General features: G+C 38.8%; 1 protein-coding gene across 4 annotated transcripts in view; it reads right to left on the minus strand.

The window, feature by feature from the left end:
* The window catches only part of LOC110026577 (transcription termination factor MTERF5, chloroplastic), an 87,442-nt gene that overhangs the window by 8,524 nt on the left and 57,754 nt on the right, over positions 1–21,164 (minus strand). For all 4 annotated transcript variants that reach the window (XM_020727562.1, XM_020727561.1, XM_020727560.1 and 1 more), the window contains one exon: positions 540–757. In XM_020727562.1, the coding sequence (XP_020583221.1) occupies positions 540–757 (218 nt within the window). The remainder of the gene's footprint in view (positions 1–539; positions 758–21,164) is intronic.

Below are 21,164 nucleotides of genomic sequence, written 5' to 3' on the forward strand. Positions count from 1 at the left end.
ACTCAGTTCAGTTGGTCGGACATCTGCTTGTTAGTTGTAAGTCCCCTCGAGTTTGGGGTTCAATTCCCCCCGAGTGTAGGGTGTGTTGCTCTAATTATATACGCGTGAGAATACGAGCGATGACCGGGGCTCGTATAATAACCTCCGGCCATTTTTTTTCAATATATATATATCAAGCCGAATTCTAGTTGAACTGAATTTTTTCTATTCAATTGAACTATTATTGCAATCAATTTTAAATCAGTTAAAACATGAACAATTATTGTACAAATTTTGAGCTCTGGCCAATTATCAACCTTACATCTACTCAGGCCCATTTGTTCGGAACCAATGTCAACACAATTAGATTAATAAAAGCAAAGGATTAAAATTTTATATTCGGCCGTCAAAAGCTGTGGATGCATCGATCTTAAAAAAACCACTGTATTTGTGAGTGAAATGGTGAAAGCAGAGGGTGGCATTTTTAGCTTTGAGCTCACCTCCTATGAAAATGAAAAATAATGTTAATAAAGCATAATCATACGGTTTGAATGTTATACCTTGGAAGTAAGCTGGTGTTTACATCCAACAGAAGAAGTTCAGGGTATTTTCTAATAACACGAGGAAGAAATTTTCTAGAAATACCAAAATCAGTCAGAATGTTAACTTTCCTCTGCAAAGTGTCATCCACATTAGCAGCAAATATCTCCGGGCATCGACATAAAATTCTCCCTATGGTTATATCATCAAAGCCAAAAAGTTTCAGAAAAGAAACTACCTGCAATAGAAAAATGTCTTAAAAGCTAATAATGCAAATTTGTGCAGCACATGACAAATATGTACTAAAATAAGCGCCAAAACCAACACGACAATTATGATAATATATACCAAACAATTACCAGACACAAATGCATACCTTTCGAAGAAACATCACATCATTGTGAAAATCAATTATTCTACAACATGACAATCTTTCTACAAAGAATTAATTGCCATCTGCTGACTAAATTGCATGGGAAAGAACAAATAAAAATAAATTGAGGCTGGTTTGCATACCTTTCAAAAACCCAATATAACTTCTCTCTTTCAATTTCAAAAAAGAAAAAAAAAAAATTTACACACAGCTAAGCTCAAACAGCTCAAACCTTTTAAACTAGTTAGGTGTGAAGTTGAAATTTCTAACAAATATTAGTAGGAAAATAATGTAACATTTCCAAAACCTATGCTACTGAGCATTCAAAAGTACAATGAACATAATTGGCAAACAATATGTAATTAGTTTGGATTTCTACCACAAGAAAACAAATTTTAGACGTGATGCTGTACAAATTCTCTCCAACAGCTGCTCCTTGACTTGTTTTAACACAAGTTCAAAGAGATTTGAGCAAAACCCAAGTAAATTATCCTATTTCACAGAGCTATGTTGAACAAGTGAATGGAGCCCATCATATTAACAGGAAAAAAACAAAAAAAGATAAATATTTCTTTTGTGTGATCGTAAATTCGTGACAGTAGAGTGATATATTAATATTTTAGTTTTGCACTAAGGTCCAACACACATAAAGGTAAAAGACAAATTGATAGAAAAGACAAAAGGTGTTTTTATATGGAATACCCAAATAGAAAAAAACACTAGGTCTAGCGAAGTTGAAATAATTTCACTATAGTGACGCAATAGTTCGAAGCAATATTAATGAGTGAGATGAGACTTTCGTTTGGGAAATGTCAAAAAATACTGAAGAGATGATGGCGACCCGACTGCTGTGAAGAAAAACCAACGATAGGGGTCAATAGCCAGAAAATCTGTTTTCGGTGACTTCGATAGTGGCGGCCAAATGGCGGTGGCTAGATAGCGACACCGGTGGTCTAGAAGTATCGGCGGCTTGAAGGCGATGGCCGAGCAGCGATGAACCAATAGTGGCAGCGACTCAACGGAGGTGGCCGAACAATGGAGGCGGCTCCACAGCGGATGTCGAGCAATAGTGGTCTGGCGATCGCAGAGGTCGAGCAACAATTGCCGAGAAGGGTGGTCTGACAATGGCGGCGGCATCCAAGCGGCTCCTGTTTTGCAGCCGGTCGGGGATGGAATGGAAGTGGCGACTAGGGTTTGACGGTGGCGACCGATCAACAGTAGCAAGGAAGCAATGATGGTGATTCAGTAGTGGAGGCCACTTGACAGTTGCACTGCGACCGGGTAGTGGTGGTTGTGGATGGTCAGCGACGGCCTGACGGTGCTGGAGCTTATAAACTCTCAAGACCGTGGAGCCCCTTCAAGTTTCTCTTCCGAGTCTAGATCCCAAGTCCCCTTTTCATGAAAAGAGTGAGTCAATTTATAGATTTTGTGAGTGGCATCCTCTATAAATACCACATGAATCCGGACCACTCCATCGAATGACCTAGAGCAATCTCTTTTATCGGTTGATGTTTAATGAGCATTTGAGTGCCTTAATGATGTCAAAATCAAGTGATCTTGAGCTTGCTGGATTCAGCTCGACGAGATGAACGATTTGACTATAAGCTTGTCGAATTTGGAATCTATATGACCATTCATGTGCCCATCCAAAGCCTCAAATTGTTCTTAAATGGCTTGATATGGGCATGTGGTGATAGTGGTATTATTGATGTAATATTACCGATTTGAGTGATATGCATGTAAAGATTCAACTGTTTGGGTATGTGTCTTGTAAAAAGTTATATTAAGATTTCATTTATTTCTTGTTTATATTAGGATTTTATTTATTTCTTATTATTTTATATTTATGTATTTCCTTTTATTTCTCGTTAATCATAAAAGTTTATCTTTTAGTTTATTTAAATTGATTTTTTGTAATCTTGGAGATATGAGTATTATTTCATTCCTAAGTTTATGATTCAAGTAAGTTGTATTTAAGCTAATATTTTATATCAATAAAAGCATTATGCTTAATTCTCCAAACCTATATGGTATCAGAGCAAGATATCTTATCCTAGCCACCAAAACCTTCACCAGTTGAAAAAATTTTCTATCTAGACTCCTAACGTAGCTCTACTTGCAGACTCCAATGATATGTCGTCACCTTTGCTACGTCGCGAAGGTTATTTCAGGGTTATTGAAGTGAAACCGCGGATGTCATTTCTGGGTTATTGAAAAACTAATATATTCTACTTCAATAACATAGAAACAACCTCCGCGGTTCCACTTCAATGAACCCGAAGCGGAGGTTATTTACAAGTTATTTATGGGTTATTTCTGGATTATTGAAGAGAAACCATATATTTCAATTCAATGACCTTGAAATAACTCAAAAATAACATTTGCGGTGTTATTTATGGGTTATTGAAGGGAAACACAAGGAGGTTATTGCGGTTTCACTTTAATATTTTTTAAGTGGGCCCGATATAACACACATGGCGATATATTACTATATATTACTGGGAGTCCCGCACGCAAAGCTACGTTAGGAGTCTGGAAACAAAAATTTTCCCCACCTGTTTGGCCAAATCATCTTCCTGCAACAGAAATCATCCTTATATTTGTTTTTCAAGGCCAGCACTCCTTGCCACCGGAATTCCCTGTTGTAATCCCTCCTTCAGCTAGAACTCCTTCCGTCACTCTGAAATCTTCCCTACAGGTTGTTAGATGCAAGGAACAACTCCTTCCATTCCTCGGCGGCTAATCCTCTCCTTTGGCTCCATTGGTGCCATGGTTGATTCCTCCACCTCTGAGCTTCTGCAAGACACTCTTTTTGATTTCATCGGATGTTCGACATCTATCTCGATCCCTTCGCAGACCGAAGGACCTGAACACCATATAAATTTCCTAATTACCACTCAAAACTTAATGTTTCCAATTTCCTCCGGTGGTCTCAAGTTGTTTCGTTGTTCGTCAAAAGTTGGGTAAATTCGGCCACCTCACGAACACGATTCGAGAACCTCCAAAGAATGACCCAACATATGTTACATGAGAAGAGAACTCCGGGATTATTGCATGGCTAATTAATTCCATATAGGCATCTATTTGTCTTTCTTACCTGTTTCTTCCATCTTCAAGTGACCTCTAGACTATCGTTTGCAATACCTACTCAAACTTTGGTAATTCTGGAAAACTCTATGAAGTTTCTAATAAGGTGTGTGAGGCTAAACGGGGATCGAAGACGGTGACCCAATATTACAATGACTTGGTTGTTTTATAAATGATTGACTACACTTGGGACTTTCTTGCTAACCTTCCCCTCTTCCATGAGATTTTAGAAAAAGATAGTGTTCCAATTGTTGGCTAGCCTAAACAAGGATCTTGATGAAGTCTATAGTCATATATTTGGTCGTAACCCTCTTCCTTCAACGTAAAAAGAATTCATCGAGAAGAAATCCAATGACTTCTCATGCTCGGCAATTCAACAACTTCAGCCAAACATTCAACCGTGGTCTCCAACAATACTCCATACTCTGCCACGCCATCTTGAGGCAATTACTCCACATGTGATTTTTGTCACAAACTCTACCCGTTACAAGTATTGGAAGCTCCACAGAAAACCAGCAAATAAGTCTTCGGCTAAATCTTCCGCTGTTTAATTATACTTTTACATAGTTGTTTGGGTCATTCTAGATTTCACTATTTCAAATAATTGAAACCGTTGATGTTTCTTGATAAAAATTTCATCAATTTTTAAATATAAAATTTGTCAATTAGCTAAACATCAACATGTATGATATTCACCTCATCCTTACACTTCTTCCTCACTCTTTTTCACTTATAGTGATTTATGGGGACCCAATTGAAGTTCAAGTAATACCAATAAATGGTGTTTCCTTACTCCAATAGTCTGATTAATCACCATACTCGGATGTCCTGGGTCTATGTATTAAAAGATAAATTTGAAACTGCTGTCACATTTAAAAATGTTCACCCCTTTAATCTAACCTAATTCAAAAGTATTATTCAAATCCTTCGGACCGACAATGGCATGAGTACTTTAATTTATATTAGAAGAATTCCTGGTTAGTAATGTCATTCTCCATCATAATTTCAATACGAATACCCCTCAACAAAACGAGGTGACCGTGAGAAAAAATAGAATTTCTCAAAGTTGTTTGTTCCATTATGTTTCAAACTAATATTCCTTAGTGCTTTTGGAATGACACCCAATCCTTATTGCTACCTATATCTTCAATAGAATTCCCATAAAAATGCTTCTTTCGAACTCCATTATCTGCCTTGATGTCATGTTTTCCTACCAACTGGTTCTTCTCATTAGATCCCAAAATTATTGGGTACACGGCCTTTGTTAGAAACACAGCTCCGACAGATAGTAAACTTAACCCCCGCTCAATTAAATGTATTTTCCTCGGCTATTCCACCGCTCAAAAAGCATATCGATGTTTGATCCTACTACCAATAAAACCTATGTTAATCACGTCTCCATTTTTTAAAATGTCTCCTCCTTTCCTAACACTGCCTCAAGTGAGGAGGAGCTTAATTTTTTGGACACTGCTCCTTTTCTAACTTCAGCGAACATTTTTCCTACTCCGGCCACTGTTTTTAGTGCACCTTCAGCACTACTGGATTCACCACCAGTCGGTCTATCCCTGCCACCACCCTCTCTCCGTGTCTATACCCATCATACAAAGTTCTCTGTCGAGACTTGTCCAAATGTCCCTACCATCGAGCCTGTTGCGCCGCTGCATGTTTCAAAGTCTGCTCCGGTAAACGATCTCGGTACAGTGCTCTCTACTTACGGGGATCACTACTAATACGATTGAAAAAATGAATCTCCCTACTGAGTTACGCAAACAGGTAGTGTCATGCACACTTCACCCTCTTTATTCCATAGAGAAATAGATCTCGTTCCATAGCCTATCTCCATCTTACAAATCATTTGCCACATTCTTGATGGGTCTTATCTTCTATCCACTATTGAGACGACTTTGGTTGACCTGTCCTGGAAGGTTGCTGCCACGGACGAGATGAATGCCCTTCAGCGCAACCATACTTGAGACGTGATTGATCTTGCCTAGGAAAAGAAAGTGGTGGGTCGTAGGTGGATTTTAAGCACCAAAATTTAACTTCAATGGCTCTTTTGAATGCCAGAAGGCACGATTGGATGCTAAAGAATATTCAAATACTTATAGGATTGACTATGAAGAGGCACTTACTCCGATTGTCAAAATGAATACAGTTTGAGTCCTATTATTCCTAGTCGTGAATCTAGATTGGCCCTTCAACTGAGTGCTAAGAATACTTATTTTAATAGTGATCTCACTGAGGAGGTCTATATGTCTCTCCCACTGGAATTTGACTCGACTTCTTCTCATGGACAAGTGCGTTGATTGTGGAAATTCCTCTATAGATTGAAATAATCCCATGAGACTGGTTTGGCAAGTGTACGCAAGTTGTAGTGGGTCATGGCTTCTTTCAGGCTCAATATGATCATACGTTGTTTTTTGTCATTCAACCGGTGACCGTATTGCCATCCTCATTGCCTATGTCGACGACATCGTGCTCACGAGTAACAATCTACCGACCTTAGAGTTTCTCAAGGCAATCCTGGCCTCGACTTTTGAGATGAAATACTTGGGTTTCCGCCGACACTTCATAGACATGCAATTCGCTCGGTCCTCTCGGGGTTGTTGCATTTCCAAGCTCGCCTCGACCTTTGAGATGAAATTCTTTGGTTTCCTCCGACACTTCTTAGACATGCAATTAGCTCGGTCCTCTCGGGGTTGATGCATTTCCAAGCACAAATATGTGATGAATTTATTTACCGAGACTAATCTACTTCTTTGCAAATCGAGAGTTGTTCGATGAATCTAAATGTATTTGAAGTTCCCAAAGCCGTTTCGACGAAGAAAACACGCTACCAATTCCTCATGAGTAAGCTTATTTACTTTGCCCATATATGCCCAAACATTTGTCACGTCGTCAGTGTCGTAAGTCAGTTTATGTAAGACCCCTATGAACATCATCTCAGCGTTGTCCATCAAATCCTCCATTACCAAAAAGGAACACGGGGCTTGGGTTTGTTCACTCATCACATCTCTTACTCTGTTGTGCTTTATACTAATGTTGAACGAGACAGGTTCGTCCATGATCAAGGATCTATCTCGGGTTGTTGATCCTTTGTGTGGAGGAACCATGTCACTTCAAAAAGCAAAAAAAGAGGTTGTTCTTGCTCGTAGTAGTGTTGAAGCCAATTTTTGTTTTATGTCTTTGGTTGTGTGTGAAGTTCTCTGGATGTGCATCATGCTTCGCGAGTTACATATGATATTCATCGTTCCTCTGTAATTTTTTTCTGACATTAAAAACACTATTAGCATTGTCATAATCCGGTCCAACATGGTTGTTCCTAATATATGGAGATTGACTGTTTGTTTATCGAGGAGAAATTTGACTATGAAGAGGTTTGTATTTTGTTTGTCTCATCCACTAATAAACTCATGGATATTCTCATAAAGAATATTTATTGCTCGTTGTTTGATGATTTCAAATTCAAATTGAATATAATTGATATATTGGAGAGTAGGGTTGTAAATGAACCAATGCACTCATTGAACTCAAACTCGACTTCATTAAGACTCCATCATGTTCATTAAAATTAGTAAATAAACAAGCTTGAACAATTTTTAAAAGCATGAAGCTTAAATGAACTAAACATGAACATAACCGAACTTGCTCATTTATGTTGACAAACACTCATTTATCGATCAACAAATAACTGGTTAAATGCTCAATATTAAACTCGATAATATCTCGTATTATGTATGACATATTATTTAAATAAAATTTAATTAACTAGAATATTACCTCGTTTGTCGATAGCTCAAAGATGGCTTGTATCATATATGATATCTAAATACTTGATATCAAGTTCTTGTTGGTTTTAAAGTTGTCTTTTTTAGTTGATTGGTAGAATTTAGGTTAAATTATGCTTATGTGCTCCACAAATCATTCTACTAAACATCTCCTAAGCGAGTGATTTAGGACAAAATGGAGGAGAAATGAGATTTAAGATATTGTAGGGTTTAAAATTTATAATCGATAAGTTAATAGCTACGATCAAATTTGTAAAATTGTTTATTGAATTTTTTGTATGAAAATTTAAGTACTCGTTTGATTTTTTAGATTGTTCATTAGCTCATTTAAACACTCATTTACTTTTCATAAGCAAATCAAGTCCAAATATTTAAAAATTTAAACAAGTCAAACTTAAACAATATATGAAAGCTCGACACAAGCTCAAGTCAAATATGAAAAATTTATAATTATATCAAGCCCAGTCTAAACTATTATATACTCATTTCGACTCAACTCGATTAAAGCCCTACTTGAGGGAGAGTGTTAGAAGTTATATTGGGATTTTATTTATTTCATGTTTATATCAAGATTTTATTTATTTCATGTTATTTCTTTTTTATATATTTCTTTTTCTTTTCTATGTATTTCTTTTTCTTTTAAGCTAGCTATAGAAGTTTTTGTTTTTAGTTTATTTGAGTTAATTTGTTGTATTCTCGGAGATATGACTATTTCTTCCTAAGTTTAAGATTCTAGTAAGTTGTATTTAAGCCAACAATCTGTATCAATAAAAGAATTTTGCTCAATACACCAAACATATATATATGTGTGTGTGTTGCCTACCGTGACTCTTTGGTTGACAGAGTTTATAAGACCCTGGGATCACGGAATCGATCCCGCCTATGTACAAAATCAATTTCTTAAGCACATGAGGTTGATTGGGAAACTCGTCTAATAGCCTCTAACCAATCTTTTCAAATATATATATATATATATATATATAAATTCCAGCATGTCGTCGTTCCGCTCTGCTAGGGTTTTGCATGACGAACCCTAGCGCCTCGCGTTGCCTTCGCCTTTGTTTTGGAAAAACTCGCCTTCGTCTTCAGTTTGCAAAATACCCGCGTCGTCGACGTGCCTTCTCGCGTCGTCTGCTTTGTCTCGCAGCAGAGCTACCCGGTCTAAGGCTCTGCTTCTGCTCGACAGCTGTGTCGACGTGCCTTCTTGACGTCACCTGCTTTTGCTCGACAGCTGTCATCATTTCTCGCATCGTCTGCTTCGTCTGGTGGCATAGCTATCTGGTGCGTCGTTTACAGGCCCTGCTTCTGCTCGACAACTACGTTATCTGCGACAGAGCCTGACTTTGTTGTTGGCACTGGCGACGGTGATAGCCTCAGGGCTTTCCTACGTTGCCGCCCTCGCCGGTGATATCCCCACCAAACCCTCCTATGTTGCAGTGGTTCACAAATGCATCTTCCATTTCCACCTCGCAGATAGTCTGATATTCCCCCAGATGCACCATGATTCTGTTGCAGGATACAGAGATTGCAATCTCATCAAGAAAGTAGAGAAAAAGGCGGGTAAACCAGCAATATTCTTTTCTGACGCTGAAATTTTAACTCGTGAAGGAAAATACAAATTTACTCTAGTGAGAAAGTTCCAATTAAATTGCCCTAAGATGGTGACTAACCGGAAGGTTTTTGAAGATTACAAACTAGTTGGGGTTTGGCAGGTGGGTCATTTCGATGGAAGTCATGTTATGATACAGCTGAGTATAGAAGAAGACTACACAAAAATTTTCTCAAAGAAATTCATCACAACCGAGGGCAAACATATGAAATTGCTCAAATGGGTCCCTAATTTTGATCCCAGTAAAGAACCCCCAATTGCACCTATCTGGTTCTCATTACCTGAACTCAAACTTCAATTTTTTGACCTACCTATCTTATATGCAATTGGGACTATCCTTAATGCCCTATCTTATATGCAATTGGGACTATCCTTAGAAAACCTTTACAGGTAGATTTACCCATAGTTCATTTCTCAAGACCCTCTATTGTAAGAATATTGATTGAAAGAGATATTACACTACCAGATTTAAAAAAAGTTTGGCTTGACTTTGCTCACAATGGTTATTGGTAAAAAATCATTATGGAACAAAAACCTTACTACTACAAGCACTGCAAGATGTTTGGACACCCGCAGGAGAAATGTTTCAGATTGCACCCACAGTTGAGAACTAATAGTCAAAAGCAGGAACATATTGTTAGCGCATCACACGTGCCTGAACGTGCTTCTAACAAACCGAAGGACAGCCAACCTAAGAAGGGAATCACCACAAGACAGGAGTTGGTGTCTGCCCCTGGGAACCCTTCTCCTGACCATCCTACAACGGATAATGTCCCTATCCAGGAAGCATCAGGTGCAGAGGTGACAATTCACACTTCACATACACTGGAACCTATTGTTGTGACAACAACTGTCTTTCCTTTTATTGCGTATCTAAATCAAACCGATGATCACACGAGTCAATCTTCTGATGAAGAATGACAGGTTTACACTTCTCGACGGAATAAGGCTGGGAGAACACTCCAACTTAGAAATTTAATGGATGATACATTGGTTACTCCTGACAATGAAACTACACTTCAAAGTTTATTATCTGGCTCCGCTTCTAAAAATAGAGGAAGAGGCAGGACTACAGGACTAAACTGGCTCGTCCCTAGCTTTCGTTTTTTACATGTTTTAATTTTTTGAGTCTTCCATATATTTTTGTTGGGGTATTACTGTACTTGGTATTGTATGGGTAGGGTGCCTCTATTGGGCCCTCTCATACAACCTATGTATCTTTTTTATTTCAATAATATATATATATATATATATATATATTATAAAAGCCTAAGGGCAAATATATTAATACGAAAAAGAAAAGATATAGAAATGTTGCATGAGGGCCTAAAAGAAAGCCTAACTCATACAAAACAACACACAAAACTCAAATAAAACAAAGATACATAAAAGAAAAAAAAACAAAAGCCACAAAGGGCACTAAAGTGCTAGAGACGTCCTACTTTAGTCCTCCTGCCTCAATTTCGCGGAAATGAGCCAGCTAACAAATTAGTAAGGTGAGTACCATTGCCCGTAGTAACCAAAGTATCATCCATCAGATTCCTGAGCTCAAGTAAATTTTCATTTTTCTTCTTCCTGCTGGATGTGTAGACCTGTCATTCCTCATCTGATGATTGACTCATTTGATCAGTAGATTCCAAATGTGGTCCGACAGTTGTAGGTCGTTGCACATCATGATCCTCATGAGCCTGAGTAATACTAACATTTTTCTGGACCTAATGAGACAGTAGTGAAACAGTAGAAGTATTTCCGTATTTCCACTTTCCACCTGTATTATCGGTGATAGGTTCTAAGGTAGGCGGGGTCTGAAGAATCTCTCTTTACCTCACGATAGGAGGTTCCAAAAAGGGGGGAGCTACAAGTGGGGACTGAATGATTGACATATTGCCTGCGAGGAAAGTGATGTCTTCCGGGGTATCCTTCTGATGATCAATAGTGTCAAAAACTTGGAGCTGATTCAGAGCTCAGAGGAGATGGAATCACAGCCTCTAGCGGAGCAGTTTGTTTTTTTGGTCTGAGAAGGGGGTGTAGATGATGACATTGAGAACTGGAGTGTTTGAACATACGACAGTTCGAACAATACGGCGGAAAAGACTCAATCTCTAACTTCTGCCAATATTTTTGGTGTTGTGTGCCCAACCAGATTTCCTCAGAAGCGGGTGTAGTGATGTCTCTTTCAACAAATATTATGGCTTCAGATGGACGGGAAAGATTAAAATTAGGAATGTCCGTCTTGAGTGACTTTCCATAAGCTAAGACAATAAAGTACAATAATTTTTTAGAAAAATAATGAAATTTCAGACCAGAGAGGCGAATCCAAACCGGAAGGATTGATGGTTCCGTCTATGGGTCAAAATTCGCGGACCATTTCAAAATCTTCATTGCTCTATTATCAATTCATATTGTCCTTCTAGCAAATAAGCTCATGTAATCAACTTCATTATTAATTTGAATAAGAATGTGCCTCCCATCAAATAGTCCAATTTTTCACTCTCCAACAGGGGTCTGAAGAATCTCTCTTTACCTCACGATAGGAGGTTCCAAAAAGGGGGGAGCTACAAGTGGGGACTGAATGATTGACATATTGCCTGCGAGGAAAGTGATGTCTTCCGGGGTATCCTTCTGATGATCAATAGTGTCAAAAACTTGGAGCTGATTCAGAGGAGATGGAATCACAGCCTCTAGCGGAGCAGTTTGTTTTTTTGGTCTGAGAAGGGGGTGTAGATGATGACATTGAGAACTGGAGTGTTTGAACATACGACAGTTCGAACAATACGGCGGAAAAGACTCAATCTCTAACTTCTGCCAATATTTTTGGTGTTGTGTGCCCAACCAGATTTCCTCAGAAGCGGGTGTAGTGATGTCTCTTTCAACAAATATTATGGCTTCAGATGGACGGGAAAGATTAAAATTAGGAATGTCCGTCTTGAGTGACTTTCCATAAGCTAAGACAATAAAGTACAATAATTTTTTAGAAAAATAATGAAATTTCAGACCAGAGAGGCGAATCCAAACCGGAAGGATTGATGGTTCCGTCTATGGGTCAAAATTCGCGGACCATTTCAAAATCTTCATTGCTCTATTATCAATTCATATTGTCCTTCTAGCAAATAAGCTCATGTAATCAACTTCATTATTAATTTGAATAAGAATGTGCCTCCCATCAAATAGTCCAATTTTTCACTCTCCAACAAGGTGCATAAGATCAAATTCTTTGCGAATGAGCTCCATTTTGAGATGACCATATAGAAATTTCCCAACCAAATTCAGACGACAGGAGGAAGCAAGTTAAATACCTTCAGCTTCTATAAAAAATATGACAGACTTCCCATTCTTCCTAGCAGGTTTCTTGATGTCCTCCGCCCACTCAAACGAATGAGGGAAAGATGGTGATTTAGGTGTGTCTGAGGCGTGGACACCCGCAAGGGCAGCTGCATACGATTTGTCTAAAGCCATCGAAAGCTTTGAAAGAAAGAAGAGAGAACTTCAACAAAAGCAGTCGTCCATTCCAATTTGCAAGTGTAGACCCTAACTTTATCATCTGCAGTACAAACCAGAAATAGGAGAGGTGTACTCTCCATAGCACCGCAAGGGGACTATTTATAATCTTGAGAAAGGGGGAATAAAAGAAACAAAAATTTTGGGAAAATCTAAATTTTTTTTAATAAATATACTTTTTCTGTTCAGAAAAGTGCAAAAGGGGAAAAAATCCCTCATATTTTCCTACTGTAATTTCTTTTTGAATAAAAGTAGGGAAATAGGAAAATAGGAAAATAGGAGGGATTTTTTCCCCTTTTGAACTTTTATGAAAAGAAAAAGTATATTTATTAAAAAAAATTTTAGATTTTCCCAAATTTTTTGTTTCCTTTTTTCCCCTCTTTCTCAAGATTATAAATAGTCCCCTTGCGGTGCTATGGAGAGCACACCTTTCCTCTTTCTGGTTTGTACTGCAGAAGATAAAGTTAGGGTCTACCCTTGCAAATTGGAAGGGATGACTGCTTTTGTTGAACCGATAAATTTTAAGGAGGTCAAAAAAAGTGACTATCACTGGGTTGGAGGCCATCAAGACACGTGATTCTACGTGTGTTGGAGGCGGTCAAGACCCGTGACTCTACGACTGGGTTGGAGGCAATAGAGGACCATGATTCTACAACTAGTTTGGTCGCAACCAAGACCCGTGATTCTACGACCAGCTTGAAGGTGATCAAAGACATTGCTTCATATCCCCTTGGAAGAGTTGTTCCTTGACAAGAAGCCAACGTAATGATGGAAGAAGTCAGGGCATCCCAACCCAAAAAAAAAAAGGAAATCACATGAACTGTCAGAATTCTTATGAGGTGATATTGATACTCGCATGAGTTGGACCTTTTGTTCATGAAGATCAAATATCTTCTTTGTGAGTATAAAAGAATGTATGACTGTGCAAAATAAATATTGACATTGGGAGATCAATTAGCAGAGTGTAAGATTGAATTAACTTCCATGGTGATTTTTCTTTATTTGTAAAGTCCATAACCGGTAAACACTCGAGAAAAACAAATCGAGACAATTGCTAACCTCGGTTAGAATATGAAGAATTTGCAGGCTTTTCAAACAAAGATGTTGACTATTGAAGTGGTGAACAATAAGTTGTGGGCTCAGTATTCAAGAAAAGAGTTCTGTCAAAGCTTCCAAAAAGAGATTCCCTTGGGGCCCGTTTGGGGCAGCTTATTTAGTGCGGTGGCATTTTGAAAACACACCTAGCCTGTTTGGGTAAACTGCGTTTTGGTAAACTGCGTTTTGGCAGGCATTTTGAAAACACACCTAGCCTGTTTGGGTAAACTGCGTTTTGGCACAATTGCAAACCTCAATTAGAATATGAAGAATTTGCAGGCTTTTCAAACAAAGATGTTGACTATTGAAGTGGTAAGCAATAAGTTGTGGGCTCAGTGTTCAAGAAAAGAGTTTTGTCAAAGCTTCCAGAAAAGGATTCACTTGGGGCCCGTTTGGGGCAGCTTATTTGGTGCGATGACGTTCTGAAAACATAACTGGTCTATTTGGGTAAACTGTGTTTTGGCAGCTTATGCGTTTTCAAAACGCAGAAAACAGCGTTTTCACACCGCACCTATCTAGCTACGGTGTGAGCTTATTGGCAACGATCTGACTTTTCCAAAAAAATAAAAATTTGTAATGGCCACCGCAACTAGCTTATCAACAGATTATTTTTAATCAGCTTATCAGCAGATTATTCAATAAGCTACAACTGCCCCAAGCAGACCCTTAATGTACCATTGGACTATAACTAACACTCAGAAAATGCCTTCCAGCTAGAATGCGAAGAATTTGCAGGATTTTCAAACAAATATGTTGGCCATTCAAGAGGTGAACAATAAGTTGTGGGCTCAGTGTTCAAGAAAAGAGTTCCGTCAAAGCTTCTGGAAAGAGATACACTTGATGTACCATTGGATTGTAACTGACACTGAGAACATGCCTTCCAGCTAGGCTTCTATAGATCCCCATATTTGCTCAAAAAGGGAATGGAGCTAAATGTGACTTGCAAGTGCATATTCCTGACAAGGACATTGTAGTAGATTAGTAGTTTGTGTTTGTATGTTTATATCGGTAGTTTTCCTTCACACTTTGTGACGGTGTATCAGTATTTGTAGTTTTTTTTTGTTTGGTGTAATTTTTATACATGATGATAGTTTATTAGTTTGTACATCTCTTGGTTTATCTGATGTGGTTTTCACACTTCCTGATAGTGCATTACACCTTTTGAATATCTCTTTACGTCATAGTATAATCTTGGATTATAGAGTTGAGAGTTACTAAAAATTTTTTGAAATTACTCAAATAATGTTAACCCGCCCTAGTTTGCATTATTGATCCTAGGTTGTTAATTAAAGCACCTGCTTAACGACCATAGCTTCTAATGGAATATGCTGATGAAAAAATCCGTTTATGTTGTTTGACCCATCTTAAGTTGTTCGCAGAAGGTGTTCAACGGTGCTAAATTGTTATGGACAAAGCCGAATAAAATCCACTGAGAATGTAAAACCCATTCTTGAGTTGTTTAGTTGGAGACAATGATCCAACAATAATGTAATTGTGGCAACAGTGTTGTTGGTCAAGTGATAGGGTTTAGTATGGTGGCGGCCTCACAATAGTGGTCCAACTATAATAGTCGTGGTTCAATAGTGTTGGTCGAGCAACGATGATGGCAACAATGTCATTAGTGAATAATGGTGGTTCTTCAATAGTGGCGGACGGTGACAATGGCAGTGGAAATCAAGAGATCATTGTCCAACGAGAGAGATTGTGTACCACAAGAGTGGCAGCAACCAGGCAACAATGATCTGGCATAACGATTGTTGGGAGATGATCCAACAATGGTAAAGGTGTACCACAGTTGCTACAGTTGTCGAGCGACAATGAATAGCTATAACAACAGCTGAAAGAAGATTCAACGATGGTGATAATGTACCACAGTAGTGATGGTTGTCGATTAACAATAATCCAGCATAGTGATATTTGGGTGATGATTCAGCGATGACAACAGTGTAACACAACAACAGTGGTTGTCGGGCTTTGAAGCTTGCATAATGAAGTTAGTGTTCGCAGTGCCTCTTTCTAGATGAAGACAATCTAATGATTGCAGTGGGGTCCAACATCATTAGTTGAATGATAGTAGTTTGATGACGATGTTGTACCGCAAGTGCGACCGTGTCCCAATGATAATAATTTGGCATTATCCTGACATTTTGCTCCAGCAACAACGATTTTGTGATGGTGGTGGTCATTGTTGTTGAGTGATGATGGCCTAACGGCGATAAAAGTGACCCAATGATGATAGAGGTAGTGACTCGGTGCCACTCGGGTGTCGGTGACCTAGTGATGATAGTGGCAGCTGCTTCGTTGTCGAGGCACGGAGAACCAACAACAATGAATTTGGTTTATTGTCTCGATAGAATGGTCTGGCGATAACAACGACTAAAGATGGTTATTCAGTAACGATGGTAGTGGTGATAGCAACACCATTGGCCAGGCATCTGTGATGGGAGTTTAGAGGTTTCAGTCAGGCAACAGTGATCAGAAGACTGCGGTGATTAAGTGAAATTGGTCTAATGATAACAGAGGTGTCAACCAAGCGACGATAGCACAATAATTAAAATGATAGAATCGATGATTGCCTAACCCAGGTGTGAGCGATAACTTTGCCCTCCAAAGTAGACTAATTCATTATGTCTTGAAGAATGATGATGATTGTCAAATGATTATAGCCAAGTGTGAGAAGTTATGCAGATTCCATTTAGGTAACCGCAGGAGAGTGATCCAACCATTGAATAATGGTAGACAAGTAACTTTGTGGTTGTCATGTGACGGCGAGACTGAAGGAAATCTGTCATATACGCCTGACCAATATGAAACTATTTATTGAAGTCTTACTCGACAATATTAGCATGTGTAGAAGAGTTCGAATGAAATCTACTAAGGATGTTTGATCTATCTGAGATTGTTTGTTAGAGTGTTACTCGATGACATTAGCCTATATAAATGGATGTTCTTTATAGCATTACTCAAAACGTTAACATGTATGAAAGAGATATAAAAATCCACCAAAAATATTTGACATATCTAAGATTGTAGTTAGAACATTAGCCTGCATGGAAGAAGTCAAAGGAAATCCACCAAGGATTTTTGACCTATCCAAGGTTGTTTGTCGCAGTATTACTTGGCAACTTTAACCTACATGGAAGAGGTCGAATCAAATCCCCCTTGAGATCAATTATACCCTGATTGGGAAAGGACAACTGTTACTACCCTTTTGACATCATGGTTACATCCTTGTCCTAGGAGTACAATTCTAGCTAGTGATGCGCAAGATGTTGACATGAGTTATCATTCAAAGTTATAATGAAAGTCCCCCCCACCCCAAGCATCAATTAGTTTTCATAGACTTGATGTCTAAAGGCAGGAAGACTGCCCAACCACAACCATTCCAGGACGTTGACGTGAACAAATTTTTGAGGATGTTGTGAAGGTTGGCCCCCTCATCTGAGTCAATGCATGGAAGCTTGAAGCCCGATGGGAAAAGGAGTTAGAGGATTATCTCAGGTAAGGGTGAAGACTTTTAAAGATTATGACAAGTCAAAAAATTATTATTGTCCCTTAAGGGGAACTCTTCATAGCTCATCGCGGTTTATATCATAGGGGCCATTGATAAGATGAGATTGTGTCAAGTTCTTTCTAAGCGTCAAAGCAAAACAAGCTTGGATGTTGTGGTACAAAAGTGACTATCGAAAATAGATTGAAGCAGTCTTCCAAAGATAACATTATACATCGATTCTAAATTGACGATAATGAGTCGGATCGTCATCTGTCATCTCCCATTATGATAGTAAGAGTAATTGCTCATTGTATGCGTTGATAGCCTCATCTCTAGTAATTTATGCTTCCACACAATAAATTAGGTCAACGTAATAGCAGACTCTCTCACGCATTAATGACCTGTAAAAAGGTTGCGGGCAATGCCCTAAAAAAAACCTCAAAAATTTTGAATCCAACACTAGAATCTGACGGGTTTCGGTGAAAAATCTTCAGAAATATTCCTTAAGTAATTCTACTCATTGTGACAAATTCCTGAAAGATAAGATGAGTCTTCTACAATCCTTCAATTTGCTATGAACAGCTCCACAAAGAATAAGCAAGTTCATTGAAGGCATGGAGAGTCCTTCCTGGGAGAGAGTAGAACAATATGTAAGTCTGGCCTTTAAGAGTGGTAGGAAACACTGCTTAATAAAGAACACATCAGAAGCTTACTAGATGTGCATGATAGTTTGATAATGATCAATATAATCATAAAAGTCAGATATCCCATCATAGGAGTCAATATTCGAAAGCTTGAAGCTTGTTGGGATGGGGCATGGAAGGACTATCTCGGCTATAAGCGAAGACACTTAAAATTGCAACGATCGGGAAAATGATCCCTATCCCTTAAAGGGAACTCTTGTCAAACCAGGCACTGCAGCTCATCGTACATGACATCATAGGGAGCATCAGTAAGATGAAGAGGAGCCAAGTTTCTCGTGAGTGTTGGAGGGTTACCATTCAGTCTAGCTGCATGTGATGAATATGTGAAACTCGCGATATCGACGAGATCGGGGTCTTGGCCTACTTGAGGAGGAATCTCATCATAACAAGGAGGCCCGGTATGAGTACCCCCGAGTAGGGGATTCTTTGTAGGAAGTTGGCCTTGTGGCAAGAGACACTATCTAGGTGGCGGGCTTCGGTTGCCAACCCTCATGTAGGAGCTGAAAAATCTTATGTTGAAACTCCTTCATTCTGCGAACTCAATCTTCCAAGGATGGGCCTGAGGCGACTTTGCCAGAAGGATAATACCTTTCGTGGAGGGAAGAAGCGGATGCTTGAAGTCTGTGTTTGCCCCCTGAAGTGGTGAATGTAAGAACAAGATACATCGTTAGTTCGAGTATTAATTTTATCGGTCATTTCTTAAGTTTTACAAGTTCTTCGATGGCAGGATTATTTTCCCTAAATGGCATCAAACTATTGTGTGCTAGTAAAATTCACAATAGTAGATCAGTCTTAGTGTACAAAAAAATCAAACACACATACATGTAAAGATAAGCTGACAGAAAATACAATAGAAATTTTTAAGTGGAAATCCAAAGAGGTAAAAATCATGGGGTTTACTGATGTATGTTACAAGGCTTTACTGGCACTTCAATAGTTGAAAGCAATATTACACAACTGGGATGTGAATTTTCCTAGGGAAGTAGCAGAAAATGTTGAGGAAATGTTGGTGTAAAAAAATCGATAGTATGAGTCGTGTGCTAGAGAATTTGCTTCAGGTGTCTTTGGTAGAGGCAGCCAACAACGGTGGCCAAAAAGTGGCGACGGCTCGATGACGATGACCAGACAACAACACTCCATTGGTGGCAGCGGCCCGAAGGCGTTGGCCAGACAACAATGGTCCGACAGTGGCATTGGCTCGACCGCGGTGGCCGGGCACTGTTGGTCTGGCAATCGCGACAGCCAGACGGTGGTGGCCAGAAAATGGTGGTTCGACAATGGCAGCAACTCGATGATGATAATAAGGAAGTTGAGGCACGTTGGAGATGGTGACCGATTGGCGTTGGCAGTGATCGGTCAGTAGTGGCGATGGCTACGGGCAGAGTTGGTCTGGCTGTGGGGACGACTATATGCAACGACGACCTGGCTATGGAGGTGGTCAGTCGACAGTGGCCGAAAAGCGGTGATAGTGGTCTAGAGGTGTCAACCACTCAATGTTAGTGGTAAAGCAGCAATGGTGGCAGTCGGTCGGTAGCAGTCCAGCTGTGGTGGAGCTTAAGAACCCTCATGAGGTTGGAGCTCCTTCACATTTCTCCTCTAAGTCCAGATCCTAAGCCCCCCTTTCATGAAGGGAGTTGGGGCCTATTTATAGATTTTGTGAGTGACAACCTCTGTAAATACCAAATGAACCTGAACCACTCCATCGAATGACCCAGAGTAACCTCTTTGATCAGATGGTATTTTATGAGATTTAAATGACTTAATGATGTCAGAATCAAGTGATCTTGAGCTCATTGGATTCAACTTGATGAGACAATCGGTTTGCCTATAAGCTTGTCAGACTTAAAATCCATTTGATCATTCAATTTCTCATCTAAAGCCTCAAATCATGCTTGATCTGGGCTTGATCGGGCTCAGATCAAACCAATTTGTCTTCATTAAGGTCAATTTGATTATAAGTTTGATGAAATCAGAGCTTAGACGATCATAAAATCACATTTGGAATAGTTTCTTACTCAAAATGCTTCAAATTCATGCATGATAATTTTTTTTGTGAAAGTATCATTTTTATACATATAAATAACAAGTTTAGAAACTAGTTTTCACAATGTGAAAAGGATTGATGGAAGAATTTGCTTTATGAGTCAAATAGAGATTGCAATATCAACCCTCCACCACACTACCGACCTCTCATTTTCTTCTCTCCAAGCACACTGTTCTTGCACATGTTTGCAACAGTGCTTTTGATTTCTTTCAGGTGGGCTCTTTGTCAAACAATGATATCAATGATGAGATTTTTCTAAGAAGCTATATACAAGAAAATAGTATGCCCTAGAAAAGCTATTCATTACCAACACTTGCCAAGCCACCTCCTCGAATTCTATCTTATCAAAGTTGTCCATGTACTTGCCACGATAACACCATCGGTGTTTGTTCTACCATTGACTCACCATGGTCATCATTTTAGCAGCCATTTCATTGCCGTCTGGCATGTTCGAGGTACAATCATCATCATGGCATCTTACGTTGACCATCATTGTCCTTTTTGAGTCCATCATCCCAAGCATACTAATGAAACCTGTCTACTACATCAGAGGGCTTTAAATTATAACATCCAAGAAATCTGATTAACAACCATGGTTGCCTTCTTTAACATATCTCGAGTAAAGTAAAATGGAAAAAAAATGTCAAAGAAATGTTCTTAAGGTAGAAGTCAACTCATGCTCTTGAAGAGGGATTTACTGTCATTATCATCAATAATTCACGAGTTTCACCTTGACTCGAAGAAACATTTCTTAAACAGAAATATGTTTTAATCGGTGGATTTTTTTTTTATAGTAGGCTTATTAGCATAGAACCAATCATGAGTTTAAGTTTTGTTGGAGCTTACAACTATTGAAAGACTCTGGTTAATTTGGATGAGAATTTCATCCATTGAAAGGCTCCAATTTTGATTTAACAAGTTTCTTGATTTTGTGTTAAACCCTAATAAATTATG

This window comes from Phalaenopsis equestris, unplaced genomic scaffold, assembly GCF_001263595.1.
Source record: "Phalaenopsis equestris unplaced genomic scaffold, ASM126359v1 Scaffold000381, whole genome shotgun sequence".
NCBI classification, from domain to species: domain Eukaryota; kingdom Viridiplantae; phylum Streptophyta; class Magnoliopsida; order Asparagales; family Orchidaceae; genus Phalaenopsis; species Phalaenopsis equestris.